General features: G+C 35.6%; 1 protein-coding gene across 1 annotated transcript; it reads left to right on the top strand.

Moving 5' to 3' along the window:
- Positions 1 to 4,213: 4,213 nt before the first annotated feature.
- On the top strand, positions 4,214 to 14,620 carry LOC129259492 (myophilin-like; the record flags this gene model as incomplete). The annotated part of the gene is made up of 3 exons (XM_054897774.2): positions 4,214 to 4,285; positions 5,206 to 5,343; positions 12,881 to 14,620. Coding segments are annotated over 3 exons (405 nt in total), but the record flags the coding sequence as incomplete, so codon positions are not given.
- Positions 14,621 to 15,707: the final 1,087 nt, after the last annotated feature.

Below are 15,707 nucleotides of genomic sequence, written 5' to 3' on the forward strand. Positions count from 1 at the left end.
GTAAACTTAAATAACATTGAGCACTTATTCGGGGAAAATGTGCAGAAATTTGTTTTAAGTAAGGTATTTATCATCCATTCATACTAACACAAAAGAATAATTGGTTTGAATAATTCCCTTCGATTGTACTTCAGAGTATATATAGTGCGTATTCTCCTAAATGTTTAACTTTTGAAAAAACTATCGAAATCATATTTCTTAATTTGAAATAGATATTTAACTGTTGATTGATTTTTGTTAAGTCTTCTCTATCGAAGCGTGTATTTCACTTTATCCAAGTGTCTCAAATGGCTTTTCCTCAAATTGAAGGAAATGAACACGCTAAAACAAGCAGTCTGAATTCCTAGTCTGAATTGAGTAATCCCAATCTTATCAATAGCCCCGTGCCTCTTATTAAATTTTTAGTTTTTTGTACAGATAACGAATTCAAAGTTTAAAAAAAGTTACATTAAAAGTAAATTCTACTAAATCTTGTGAACCCTACAGCTCTTTAAAAAAATGTCCAACTGCTTTTGCGGCTTTTCTGTTGATGCAGCTTTTCACTGGAGTGTGCATTCAGATAATACTTTTGTGTGACATGTCAGTCGAAACCACATATAAGAGGCAATCCCAGAAATCACAGAAAATATTGTTTAAATTCTATGTTTCCGTCAATATCAGCACGAGGTATTTTCAGTTATGCATTTCCGTAACAATTATTAATATGGAAACTAACAATATATAATTTGAAGAAAAAAAAAACATATTAATCGCTACATTTGAATAATTACATACAAACAAACGCAATATAATCATAACTCCTTCTACATGAGATGACGTCATAGAATCCCGGCCGGTTGAGGCTTGTGGATTGAAGTGTTTGAAAAGCAAATTTATAAATTAATGAATCTGTGTATTTTTTTTGCTTTTAATTGATGTATGATTTGTCAAACTTTATTTTCTCTTCCGATAAGGCCTTTACCGGGGGTCTTTCATAAATTCATTACACATTGTACTGTTTCAACCACGCACAAACGAAATACATTATCGTACGTAATTAAAACATAAACCAAACAAAACCATTATGATCAGGTACTCAAGGAAAAACTAATTCGATTATGGTACTCGATTCAGAATGTTGCTTTTATTGTGCACACTTCTTTCACTTTGGCGCAAAACCATTTCGACAGAAAATAGGGGCCAGAGTCCGATCAGCAATCAGCATGAGTAGGATTTGTCTTTATCGGCATCATCTGACAAAGTAGCTCTATTAATTGCAAAGTCTCCTACATAATTTATGAATATGATTCCGATAGTTTACAAAAAAAATAGTAACAGTGTAAAAGGAAGAATGGAGAGGGGAAGAAAGTAGTGAAAAGAGAAAGTACACTTTTGTGCGTCGGTATGTAACTATAAACAGATACCGGGAACGTCGATCAAAAGGCACGCTCTTAAAAATGGTGGGCAACAGACCGGCCACACAACAGTTGTTTAAAAATGTATCCAACTCTGGGTTGTTTTCAACCAATAAAGTGTGCTTTGGGTTAAAACTACACAGTATTGGTTAAAAACTAACCAGAGTTGGACAACTGTTTCTACCAATTGTTGTGTGGACAATATGTTGCCCAACATTTTTGGAGTGTAAGGAAATACATTTCAAATGACATTAAATGATTGTACGAATGAAGTGATGAAAGTGAATGATTTCATAATCATGGCGTTTTATTTCTGCATGGTCTTACTCTTCAATTACCATGAAACTCTGAAAATGAAATAGATGAAATGAAAATGAAATATAACAGTTCCTGCATCAAGCATTAATTACCTACCATCAAGCATCGTGCTCACGATAATCACAAAAAGAACCAACGCTTCATTGACCATCTCACATTCATAAATAAAAAGTTATTTCATTTCTTTTCTAGAAAAAAGTGGGATAGAACCCGATCAACAAGATCAAAGAGATGTCACATTTAAATGTTGCATGATTAATTCTTGTCATGATTCTCAATAATATTGTCAGGAAATATCATTCTGTCGAATTCTGAATATATGATTCACATTTTGTACTCATATAACAAATTTTTCAATCGGAAATAGGTTAGATTGCATTATAATCGGCCCAATGAAAGGAATAATTTTATCTTTAGTTTTGTACCCAGAAAATCATTAAAGGAGCAGAATCATAACGTGTTCAGTAACTCATGATTTTTTTGGTCCCCACCAGGCCCGCCGCTAAAATAGTCCGCACCATAAGCGTTCAGTATAGCACATCCGCACTGTTTTTTATGCTACTTTTACGATGGCGCTGGTCTGGTGCTGATAAAAGCAGCAGCAAAATAGCCCGGGCATGGCGCGGGCTATTTTAGCCTGCACCAAAAAAAAAATACGTCTTAGCCCAGGCCTGATCTGGACCAGAGAGTTACTGAAAGGGGTATTATTTGTTTCTAGTTTGTCACATCTATGTCATATTAGTGGTCATGGCTTGGCTGGTGGTGTATATCGATCTCGGGCAGTGTACATGACAGGCCCAAATCATCCTCATTCCAAAAATACTTTTCTTTAAAAACCAATTTTTTATGCAAAACATTTCTGACATTGTGTTACTAGGGAACAATGAAAAATTTCTGTACGTATACAAATATTTCATATTGCATTTAATTGAGTTAACAAAATCATTACTGCAGTTGCGGCAAAGAACATCCATTCAATTTCATTGAAGTAGTTTTCGTCATATTTATTCCAAATTTTAAATGACATATTTTTTTTCTCTCATCCAAGGGGGGAGGGGCTCTTATCTCCTCTGAAATATTGAGAGGAATGTATTACTCTTCGACGACCGATAAGAATAAAATAATATGGGTATTCCTTTCAGATATACTCATCAATTACATATTTTGTATCAGTTAATTAACTTTAAGGAACGGCTCCCAGATGAATACGAACGAAACAGAAGAATGAATGGGAAATAAACATGATACAAATAGGCTTATAATAAATTCGGCATCCATTAACACAACATTTTATGTAGAAGTTCAACCAGGTTCGAGGTATTACATAATGATTATACAGTTACATAATTATATTATCACAGATAATGGAGAGGCTACAGGACCAAAGTATTTTTTACTCGTATAAAATAAGTATAACTATAACAAACGTTTTGATCATCTTAAGTGAATAGATAAATGACGCCCTTATTTCCTTTACGTTAATACTTTTTCCTTTTTCTTGATAAATTATGAAACTTTTTATACATTGGTCTATTGTAGCACGGCCCTGATGTTTAAAGTATTCCTTTTTTATTTTCATAAACTCTTATCCGATAATAAGCTTTAATTCACACGTGTATCGTTTTAATGATGATTGATATTGTATGGTAAATCAGATTCAGTCGACCTATTTGAATACTTGCTTTAAGGCGTTGATTAAAACTTAATGAATAATTCTTTTTATTTTACAAGGTCGCTTAATATTATTATCGGAATTATTGGATCAGATTTTTTTTAAAATGTACGCACAAATACTAGGATTCCATTTAAGGGGGGGGGGGGCAATTTTACCTGTGTACCATTATACCAGCTACGGTTTTTCATATTATTATTCATTTCATCATCTTTATCATCATTCACGAGGCGTTTGGCATGAACGCGATCTCTGGATACTTTTACTACTTTATGTGTAACGCAATCACAATAGTCACGTGACCACGGCGAAGACGCCACGGCTACCACTGAAGGGTAATTGTTACAATTATTACCCGAGGCGATTGTGTTTTTATTCCACTACGCTGACCATTATTCATTCTCATTTATCAACATCCATCAAGGGCGTTCTCCTCAATCGGTTCGTAAATGCATCTTTCTTTCATTTCATGTATTCATTTGTTTGAATTTCTTGTCATTTTTAAAGTTCTTTCTCTTGCAGACATCAGCAATATATATATGTTTTTTTACGATTACCACGGGAGATTGTTTGATAGGAATATCGTATGACCACTTAGATGAATTACGTTGGATGCACACAGTCACGTTCGCCTATTATTTCAATCAATTCATTTTTCATAAATTACTTTTTGAATAACATATTGATGTACTTGACAATTTATCAAATTGTTCGCGTTTTAGGGGTTCAAATGCAAAAAGGTGACAGGTCTTAGAACGTTGATAGATTTGCAATGTCTATAAATCAACGAATAATATTCATTATTTACGAATGAATCATCATTTTCTTTTTCAGATTGGTCAACAAATTCTGTGACGGAGCGGTGAAGAAGGTCGATACCTCAAGTGCCGTTTTCAAGCAGGTTCGTCGCTCTTTTTAAAACCTAGCGATTCGAAAATACTTCAAATCAGATAAGTAATACATGAAAATTGAGAAGAATAAAACGAATAAAAATTAATTATGATACAATTTTTGTGCTTTGGTTACGTCGGCTACATAAAGTTTTAGGTACACTCTCGACCCGATGGATTTAGTTGGTAAAGCTTTGTGCTTGCTGATATCAACTTAAATGAAACCAGGTAATTTACGCCAAATTTTCTAATGTAAAAAAAATAACGTTATTAATTGATACGTTGCTGAAAAATAAAAAAAAACAATTGCATGCCTCATGAAAATAAAACACTTGTACCGATAAGTTTCCACGAGATGCAATGATCTACCGTTATATGATTTGAAAAAAAAATCCTTTATCTTTTGATATCTACGTAATTATCTAAAACATTTGTATTCAATGCTGTACTTTAACACATCTTTAAAGACATGACAGTTGTCAAACCATGCTTGTGGAAAGTATTCGAATTAAGACCTATTTTAAACTGCGCTCGTAAACAAACCAACAAACAACCAATCTGATTTCTGTTTTTTCTACTTTTTCACATCACATCATCCATTTCTCTTGAATAACATCCATTGCGTCGTCAACTCTGGATTCTAATCTTTCCTACCTGTCTACTGCTCACCTGGTGTAACTGATGAACTCCTACACATCTTGACGCGTCCTGGACTCGTCTGGTACATGGCCTACCTATCTAATCTTTGTCTGCCGGTGTGGATCTATCCTTGACTAACGCCACATTTCCTTTGGATATTCTGTGGTAAACCCCTTCAATTATGGATGCACCCGCATCCATTCTGCCAAATGAATCCTTCCTCGTTTCCTTTGGCACTACGGGACATTGGGACTTTACTTCCATCCAACCCGGTCTTGGCCATCATAAACAGAGGGCAAACCTCGAAGCCTTTATCCAAGGATGCAAGACATTTGGACTAAAGGACCAAGAAGTCTTCCAAGTCAACGATCTTTTCGAGTCAAAGAACATCCCACAGTTCACACAGTGCATTGTCGCTCTTGGTCGCTATGTAAGTGGATAATAAAAGAAGCTCATATCACATATATTAGTTTTATTAAAATATTAAAGAAGATTAAGATCTGACAGATGCAATAGTTTGTCATCGGGAGTAATAGAAGAAGGCCTAACCCCTTTCCCCAAAAAGCACTCCATTTAAATAAGAGTAGCCTACCAAAATGTGTGCCCTGTAGACAGCCCATGCCGAAGATGGCCTGTAATCCTCAACTCTTTTATGTTTGAAAAGCGGACACCTCCCCCTACACATCTATTCACGATTGGTGATCAATAGACTGTTCCCGTAGTAGTCTGGTAGGGAGGTAGGGTTCCCATGCACCCGAATGATATATTTTTTTAACCTACATTTTTGTAATCCTTAAGACGTTTATTGATTGAATTTTGATGTTCCCAAAACGAAATATTGTCCCATGGGGTTCAAATTCAAGATGGCGTCCAAAATGGCCGCCATATTCATGGGATTTGGATTTTCGTACATAGATTCCGACACAAACATTCATTTGCCACAAAATTAGTGTCATATGAAAGATAAATAAATTTTCTACAAGTTATTACTATTCATGAGTGATGAAATGGTAATTCGGCTGAGATCTTAATAAGAAAAGTACAATTTTGAGAATTTTTTCCAAAAAATTGAAAATTTGTGAAATACATAATTTACCATAAATCTAAGGAAAATAAAGGAATCGCCTCGAAAATTTCTAGAAAACTTTCCTAATATACAATTATTAAGTGGACGAAATTCCAAATTGATATCATTATTAGTCACAAACTTATTATGTCTCAAACTTGAAAATTCAATTTTCAGAAATTTAGCTTTTTTTTACTGCATATCGGAGACTTGGATATATTAGTGTATATTGTCACATTTTCAACCCAGAAAATGGAAATAGGCCTTCATAAAATGCGAAATTATCGATTATTTTGTTGGTAGAATTTACTACAATCCCTTTATTCTTCGATTTCAAGTCGGTTGATATAGTTTTTAAAAGAATTAAGACTTTTGGCCAAAATGTGTATGTTTTTGGTTTAAAAAAATTGCGCATGCACTGTTATTGATCAGATTTATTATGAATATCAGTAATAAATGCACAATCTCAACATTCGATATGAAAGATGATGTATCAACGAGAATAATGGCAGGCTTCATGCCACCATGAGTATCTTCATTTGCTTCAGATAGAAGGAAAATATGCTGAATGTATTAAGCGATTTTGCTCTAAAGTGAGGCCAAAAAGCAACGTCGTGGCAGTCACACCTATGCAAACGATTGCAAAGTGATGAATGGTATGCCATTCAAATAATACAATAGCTCTGATCAGCCTTTCGCATCGATTGTGTTGGTATGACTAACACACCGTAATGTACAGTATAGAATGTGCATGGTAATAGAAATGTATCTGATTCAGAAGGATGTAAAGGACAAAAAGGTGTTTCTGTTACATCATAAAGAAATTTATTTATTGAAGTCTTTTGGAAACATTTATAAGATACACTAGCACTGCAGGTAATAGAGATGAAGTTCTGACATATCAATACATAACTGAAAGGAACATGTCAAAGCTACCCCACCTTATCTGTATTTTGAATCTATGGCCTGTATTCCAAAATCAGGTTTATTTTCCAACACGTTCTAACTCTTTTCTAAATTTATGAAGAGCCAATATTCTGTTTATTGTATATCTCTTATGTTTACAACTCTGTTCCGTTTGCTTTCATAATGAAGGAAAAAACCTCAATTATCAATCTCAGACAACTATGAACAATTTGGGGGTCAATATTAATGGAATTTGCTCTCCACAGTAAAAATCATTGGGGGTAATTCTGTGGTCAGTCAAAAAGTGATCATAGTTAAAAACCATAACGTAGTTCAGATGACCGAAGATCTGACATGGTATGTGATGGTCGTTTACCAAAACAAAAGAAATCACGATCAAAATCAAAACGTCGAAAGAACTAACCAATCAGCGAAATGGACACAGCACACGATACTATCACAGATCCTGATCATTATCAGTCTAAAGGCAGTCTATCCAACTTATCCAAATACATACCAATGGACCACACACAGTTGTAAATTCAGAAGGCACAGTAGCATTTGCTAACATTTACATATGCCCACAGAGCCGGTCAACATAAGCTCTACCTAAGAGTTTACTCATATGTAAGTACTAACACTATCATAGTCCGTACGCCGAGGAAATATAAAGTTCAAAGTGGGAATCATTAGTGAAACAAACACCAGTAAAACTTGAAGCTTATGGTGAGATTCCAATCAAATGTAAAGGTACACTAATTTGACATAAAATGTTACAGTCCAAAATGTTCAACATAGACATTCTATGTACCAGATGTCAAGGTTTCAGCTATCCTTGGGTTGTTAGGTTGCACTGACCTTGGAATTATCACAATTTACTCAATGTACAATTATGACACACCAACACCTAACCCTAAACCTGAACAAATACTTATCACAAGTGAGTGAGCGGTTCGATGCTATTGGTAGTTTCAAAGGAAAAAACGATGTTTCATGTCAAGGACATCGCTAAACCTACCATAGACGCACCACGCAAGTGCAGCACATTAATTGTAGGACAAGATCAACGTGGAGGAACACGACAAGAATCGGTACTTGTTCATGGAGACGGCAAAGCAAGAAGGCTCAGTGTTCAAGAAGGAAGCTATCAACTTCTTTGGCTCCAAGTGCACTAGATCAGATATCTACTCAGATCCTAGCAAGGTAGAAGCCAACACATTACACAAGTACTATTACCCAAGGACGAAGAGGTTGATGTTCAGAAATGCCTAATATTATTCAAATACCTAGCAGCATATATTCCTAATTTGTGGGAGAAGTCAGAACCACTTCGATAACTTCTCCACAAGGAAGTACCGTTCATCTGGAACGATGATCATGAGCATTCCTTGAACAGCCTGAAATGTGCAGTATCATCAGGTGCATGCCTACAGTTCTATGACTCAGAGAGAGAGAGGCCTGTCGAGATGGATACATCAATGAAAGATCTAGGAGCATGCCTTGCTTCAGGATGGTAACCTGCTGCGTTTGCATCCAAAGTCTTTCCATTGCACAGTCCAACTACTCAAACATAGAGGGAAATCTTAGTCCTAATGTTTGGTATCAAACGCTTCTATAATATCAGTTCGAGAAGGACTTCACAGTCATAATCAATCACAGACCACTGGAAATTATATGGAAAAAATTCTTACAAGTGCACTGCCGCATCTACAGCGATCGCTTATAATCAAAGTCCAAGGAAACAGGTTTCAAGTCAATTACCGACCTGGAAACAACATGATTCTTTCCGATTCATTTAGTTGACTTTGTAATCCCAAGGAAGCATGCGATGTACCGTTAGGTGTCAGAGTTAAATCCATCTGCTCTTAGGAAAAAGATTCGCATATGCGATCGACTTATTACTCTTCAGAAAACACAAGAGGACAGAACTTCATAGAGAAACAGCTAATGATCCAATACCTAGATCATTATGGCAGATAGTTACTAAGAGTTGGCCTGAAACAATCCAAGAGTTATTGAAATCCCTTATGCAGTATTGGTCGTATAGAGATAACATCGGATTATCACATGGAATACTCTTCACGGGAAGTCAAGTCATCGTACGAAGTCACTGAGGAATGATATCCTTGGACAGCTTCACCTATGACACATGGGAATCGAAAGTGCCAGCTGACTTGCTCGTGAGACGGTGTTCTTGTCAAACATCAACGAGGACATCGACCAGTTGATAAAGCAGAGTGAAACATGCCAGAAACATCAAGCAAGGCAGCAGAAAAAAAGAAGTGGAATGTCAAGCACATTACTTCTTCTCCACACTATCCAAGATCAAACGGATTAGCTCAGAGGATGGTTCGTATAGTCAAGAATCTGTTGACAAAATGTTCTCAGACTGGCCAAGACAGTCAACTAGCAATGATGAACCTGAGAGCAACACCAGTCGAAAGTTACTTTAGATCACCAGCAGAAATGTTATTTGGTAGACCCATCAGAACCACATTATCAAGTCACTATTTCTCGAGAGATTCTACTGCCACTGATTTTCTCTTGAATAGGCAAGGCAAGGTGAAGGAAGTGCATTATCGACATGCAAGTTTTGATCCACCACCTCTGCATGTAGGACAGCCAGTGAGAGTTATACATCCAAGATAACACACTTGGATACCAGCTAAAGCATCCAAAGTCTGTGAGGAACCCAGGTCTTACGAAGTATCAAAGCCAAACGGAGGAATATTGAAAAGGAACGGATCACACGTGAGGGAAATTCCATCCACCATCCCCACTCCAAAGCAGGAATCGAAATTAGCGGTCGCCCGGGTGACGTTGGCAACCAAAACTGCCATCATGGTTGCCCGGATGGCAACCAAGAAAATTCCATGTTTTTTTTTCTCAAAGAGAATAAAATTCTCTTGAATTTTGCAGCAAGCAAAATTGCTTTTCCAGTCCAAAGTTTACAACTTCTGGATCAGGAATATATCTTTCAAGATCACATTAGCACAAAGTTTTAGCTAAAAAAGATCGCCCAAATGTAGCACATGAGCCTGCCAATGACTTCTAAGATTGACTGCCTGTTTGTCAAAGTCCTCCCTAAGAACCATAAAGCTTGCATTTTGACATGATATAAGTTAATTGTTGGAAGTTGTAAAATGCAATTTACAGGAGGCCTTTTCCGTGGTACTGATTCGTCACCACATTTTCTACTTTTGAAAATATTAAATAGATTAATAACACAGCCATACACATCTCAATGTTCCAAAAATGCCTTCCCCTTCTTTACATTGGTCAACAGTAAGAGGTTTTTGTCATTTTTGGCACTTTAATGTATCATAATTGTTTGATTTAAATTGTAAAGAATAAAGATAACCCACTCAATTAATTTCTCATACTCAGAATACCCTCAAAATATTTGTAAGAGTTCTTTTGTCAGAATCCAAGATGGCTGTCAAAGTGGCGGCCAAGGGACAATATTCAAGTTTTCAGAACATCAAAATAAATTCATTCAGTATACGACTCCAGGATTGAAAAGGTGAAGGTTAGAAAAACTTATCAATGTGGTGAAAAGGGGTGGTAAAGATAATGACAATATAGTAATTTAAGTCTGTAAAATGCAGTAAAATAATCAATTTCTTAATAATTGTATATTAGGAAAGTTTTCTAGAAAGTTTCAAGGCAATTCCTTTATTTTTCTTAGATATATGGTAAATCAAGTATTTTGCAAATTTTCATTTTTGGGGAAAAAAATTTCAAAATGCACTTATCTTATTAAGATCAGCCGAATTACCTTTTCATCACCTATGAATAATACCAACTTGTAGAAAATTTATTCATATTTCATATGACACTAATTTTGTGTTCGAAGATAAACCTGATTTAGGAATACAGGCCATAGATTCAAAATACAGATAAAGTGGGGGTAGCTTCGACATATTCCTTTGAGCTGTGTATTGATGTGTAAGAACTTCATCTCTTTTACCTGCAGTGCTAGTGTATCTTATAACTGTTTCCAATAGACAATATTTAATAAATTTCTTTATAATGTAACAGAAACACCTTTTTTTGTCTTTGCATCCTTCTGAATCAGATACATTTCTTTTACCATGCACATTACATACTGGACATTACGGTGTGTTAGTCATACCTACACAATCGATGCGAGAGGCTGATCCAAGCTATTGTATTATTTGAATGACATACCATTCATCACTTTGCAATCGTTTTCATGGATGTGACTGCCACACTAAGGTTGCTTTTTGGCCTCACTTTAGCGCAAAATCGCTCAATACATTCAGCATATTTTCCTTCTATTTGAAGCAAATGAAGATACTTATGGTGGCATGAAGCCTGCAAATATTCTCGTTGATACATCATCTTTCATATCGAATGTTGAGATTGTGCATTTAATACTGATATTCATAATAAATCTGATCAATAACAGTGCATGTGCAATTTTTTTTACAAAAAACACACAAATTTTGGCCAAAAGTCTTAATTCTTTTAAAAACTATATCAACCGACTTGAAATCGAAGAATAAAGGGATTGTAGTAAATTCTACCAACAAAATAATCGATAATTTCGCATTTTATGAATGCCCATTTCCATTTTCTGGGTTGAAAATGTGACAATATACATTAATATATCCAAGTCTCCGATATGCAGTAAAAAAAGCTAAATTTCTGAAAATTGAATTTTCAAGTTTGAGACATAATAAGTTTGTGACTAAAAACGACATCGATTTGGAATTTCGTCCACTTAATAATTGTATATTAGGAAAGTTTTCTAGAAATTTTCATGGCGATTCCTTTATTTTCCTTAGATTTATGGTAAATTATGTATTTCACAAATTTTCAATTTTGGGGAAAAAAATCTCAAAATTGCACTTTTTGTACTAAAATCTCAGCCGAATTACCATTTCATCACCCATGAATAGTATCAACTTGTAGAAAATTTATTTATCTTTCATATGACACTAATTCTGTGGCAAATGAATGTTTGTGTCGGAATCTATGTACGAAAATCCAAATCCCATGAATATGGCGGCCATTTTGGACGCCATCTTGAATTTGAACCCCATGGGACAATATTTCGTTTTGGGAACATCAAAATTCATTCACTACACATCTTACGGATTACAAAAATGTAGGTTAAAAAAATATATCATTCGGGTGCATGGGAACCCTATCTCTCTCCCCTACTATAGTGCCTTGCAATAAAATACATGCACTTATTAGCTGTAAGCACCTAAATACATGCTTTTCTATTCAAGCGGTATTTGTAATAAGTGAGGCTCGATAATTGGAATCCTGTCCTCACTAATTTAGTGCCGCTATGTCACGTAATACCCTCGGAATTTCATGGCAACAGGTTTAAGAGGTTTGAACAACTCAATTGATCTCCACATGCTCAAATTGTATCTCAGAACTAGCTAATTTTGTTAAACAACTTTCCTTCTTTCAAATCACTTGGTTGAAAAAAAAAACCTGATCCGCCTATCGAAAACAGCGTAAAAATATCACTCAGACGGTGACAATTTTTTTTGTTAGAAACAGACTGGGTGAATGTTTTCTAGACCAATTTGGTTTGGGTGTTGTCTTTTATGATAATTCCGAGCGGGGGGGGGGGGGGGGCTTCCAGTATACCTAACAAATATTGTATAAATTGACATGGCAACGCACCTTGCTCATTGCATAACCCATTGGAAGTAGGTGTTGAAAGCTTCTAGTTATGGCCGCCATAAACAACAATGATTAAGGGAACCCCCATTTTCATAAAATGTCATTATAATTTTTGTAGTGTGATTTATTGGAATGAATAGTCACTGGGAGTCTTGATTACTATCCAATGAAAAAAATATGTTAGAATTCCAGGAAATTCTGAGGAAACTGCTGCACGTTAAATTTTTACACAAAATATTTTATTTCGCAATACTAGTTATTCTTTCGTTTATTATTATTCATTCTTACTTATACTCTTTCCTTTCTCCCCCCCCCCCCTCCAAAGGCCCAATCCCAGCCCGGCTATGACGGCCCCATCCTAGGACCCAAACACTCCGAAGGAAACATTAGGGATTTCTCCCAAGATCAGCTAGATGCTGGCAAGCACATGATTGGTCTTCAAATGGGTTCCAACAAGGGTGCCTCTCAGGCTGGTGGAGACTTCGGCAGGCCACGCCAGATCCACTCAGAGTTCAAATAAACCAGTTACCCCCATCCTCATCAACACAACCACTACGTCCCATGCCATTGCACTCACAGACCATTCTGGAAGCAGGATAGATAATAAAAAGATGAAGATGACCATTCTGGAAGCAGGATAGATAATAAAAAGATGAAGATGAGTTGATATAGAAAGATCAAGGGAAAGGGTAGGAAATGCCGGATGCCAAATAAGTATTGTAAATTCAATTTCAGACTTATTTGTTGTGAATTCATGAATTCATCGGGGACAATGTTGCCTCTTTCAAAAATTGAAAGAGGCGCCATTTTAACTTTTGCATTATTGACCACTTTTCCAACGTGACATGTCTAAAGATAAGTCCATCCTGTACTATTTTCTAGAGACATCCAAATAAAACACTTCGTTTCTTTTCATGCTTATACTGTCCTTATCAATATTTTCCCAAACACAATCATTCTACCAAAATTGTAATTATGTTGTTGTATGCATTTATTCATATCCTGATGACAAAACTTTACTTAGTATCATTCAGGTACATAACAAAACCGAATGCTTTTATCATTCATGTCTTATGTCACGAACACACAGGAACAATTTCTCTATCATCCATTGGAAGTAAAAATGCGAATGCGAACATGGCTCATGTATCTTATTACATGAAATGTAACCTTATGTATTATCAAGACTATCGTTTTAATTTTGTATATGTTTGCGTTGAATATTGCACAGCATATTTGTTAGAAAAGTTATACTTGTGTGAGGCAATTAATAATAATTAGAATGTGATTTAATATCTATATTATCATGATTATATTTTATTGAAGGATCGCAGACGCCACTTATGCGTTTTCGTGAAGTTTACAAAGGATAATACTAAAATCAACATGATTATGCGATCACTACGAAAAAAATAATCCAGATTACCCAGAAATGTTTTTGTATCTATAAATGTTATTTTAAAAAAAATTCCATTTGCATTAAACAGTTTCTTTACAATTTACGAAATGAATCAGTTCCTTCTTGAAAATTGACTTTTTTTTTTTTCAAATACATATTTAAATCATTGTTAACTTTATATAATAATCGGGAGTAAAGAATTGTAATCAACAAAGATGACACGATGTTGTATTCAATGTATACAGAATAATTTCTTCACAACGCGAAAATAAAAGCCGCAGCACACAATCCCAAGTTAATCAATCTGGACTTTTGTATATTTTGTTAATTTTGAGTACTGCAATAATCTAATTCTTATTATGTTTAAATATGATAATGATCTTAGATGACACACTGGTCTACTTCTAATATAGTCTAATATCACGTGGGCTAAATATATTTCGTCTACAACCGATCGGTCTTATTGCTGTTTGATCTACTATACATTGCAGTAATTCCCAATTGGTCTAATTTACCTTTCGTCTGGTACCTATTTCATTTTAGTTTCTCACAATAAAAAAAAATGTTCTTAAGCAGTTTTATAGACTAACGTGACTATTTATGATGAGAGACCAAATGGATATTAGACGAATGGAAGTAGCCTAAATGGGAATTAGACGAAATTGTAAATAGATTATACGTGTCAAATGTGTATTAGACAAACTGGTGGTACAGCATGGTATTAGAACCCGAGATGAGACCAAAAGGACAGTTTAGACGCTGAATCGGTTGTAGACCAATCGGTATTTTACACAGACTGCAGTCACTGCACCATGGACACTCTTATTTTCAGGGTATCAAATTTGATTTTGAATGGCGTTAACTGCGAGTCTGCTCTGTTTCTTGTCAAAATGACTCGATTTCCTATTGGCTTTCGCTCTAAATTCAGCGCTTTCTCAGCTGATATGCCACATCACTTTACAAGTCAGATTCTGAATCTGAGTCATTTTAACATGGAATAGAGTTGACTGCGGTTAACTCCCAGCTCACGCCATATCGAGTTGCCCGGATTGACACCCTGGAAATGAGAGCGTAATGTGTCGTAAAAAAACCCCATAGCTTTTCTTCTCTAGAAGAGGACGAAAACTCGAGAAATACTTCATATAAGTCATGGTATTCTAAAAGCTTTAAGGATCATGGAGGAGAGAAATATCTAAAGGTGTACTACGAGTGGGTGGGTCTGCGGGTGTGTTTGTGCGTGGACAGAAATAATGTTAATATCAAAGAAGAAAGAAGTAGGAGAGAAAAAGAGGTAATGTGTGGATTGGTGTCAAACATCATAGGAAAGAGATTAAGAAACACCTGAAAGAGTAAGACAGAGACTGCGAAGGGAGGGAAGAGAGCAAGATGGAGAGACGGAAAGAGGCATAGAGATCGGGGGGGGGGGTGGAAGCGATAGATGTAAAGTCTTTACTTCGTATGGATTTTTTTTCATCTTTACATTCTCAGTATATACACATAAAATCCATACAGCCTTGTTTTAATGCCATCTTGGGAGTTAGAAAAAAGATCTCAATACCCATGCAATAGTAGATACATGCCCACTCCCTAAAGTACATAATACCATTCACTCATTTCGCATTATTTTCCCGCACGCACATGCACACATTCGCAAACTCCTACATTTTACACATCCACCACTCACATCTTAACACACATCGATTAAATATTGTATAATTATACCTAACAGCACACCCTCTTACAAATTTTCAAC

The sequence above is a fragment of the Lytechinus pictus genome, chromosome 4, assembly GCF_037042905.1.
Source record: "Lytechinus pictus isolate F3 Inbred chromosome 4, Lp3.0, whole genome shotgun sequence".
Classification (NCBI taxonomy): domain Eukaryota; kingdom Metazoa; phylum Echinodermata; class Echinoidea; order Temnopleuroida; family Toxopneustidae; genus Lytechinus; species Lytechinus pictus.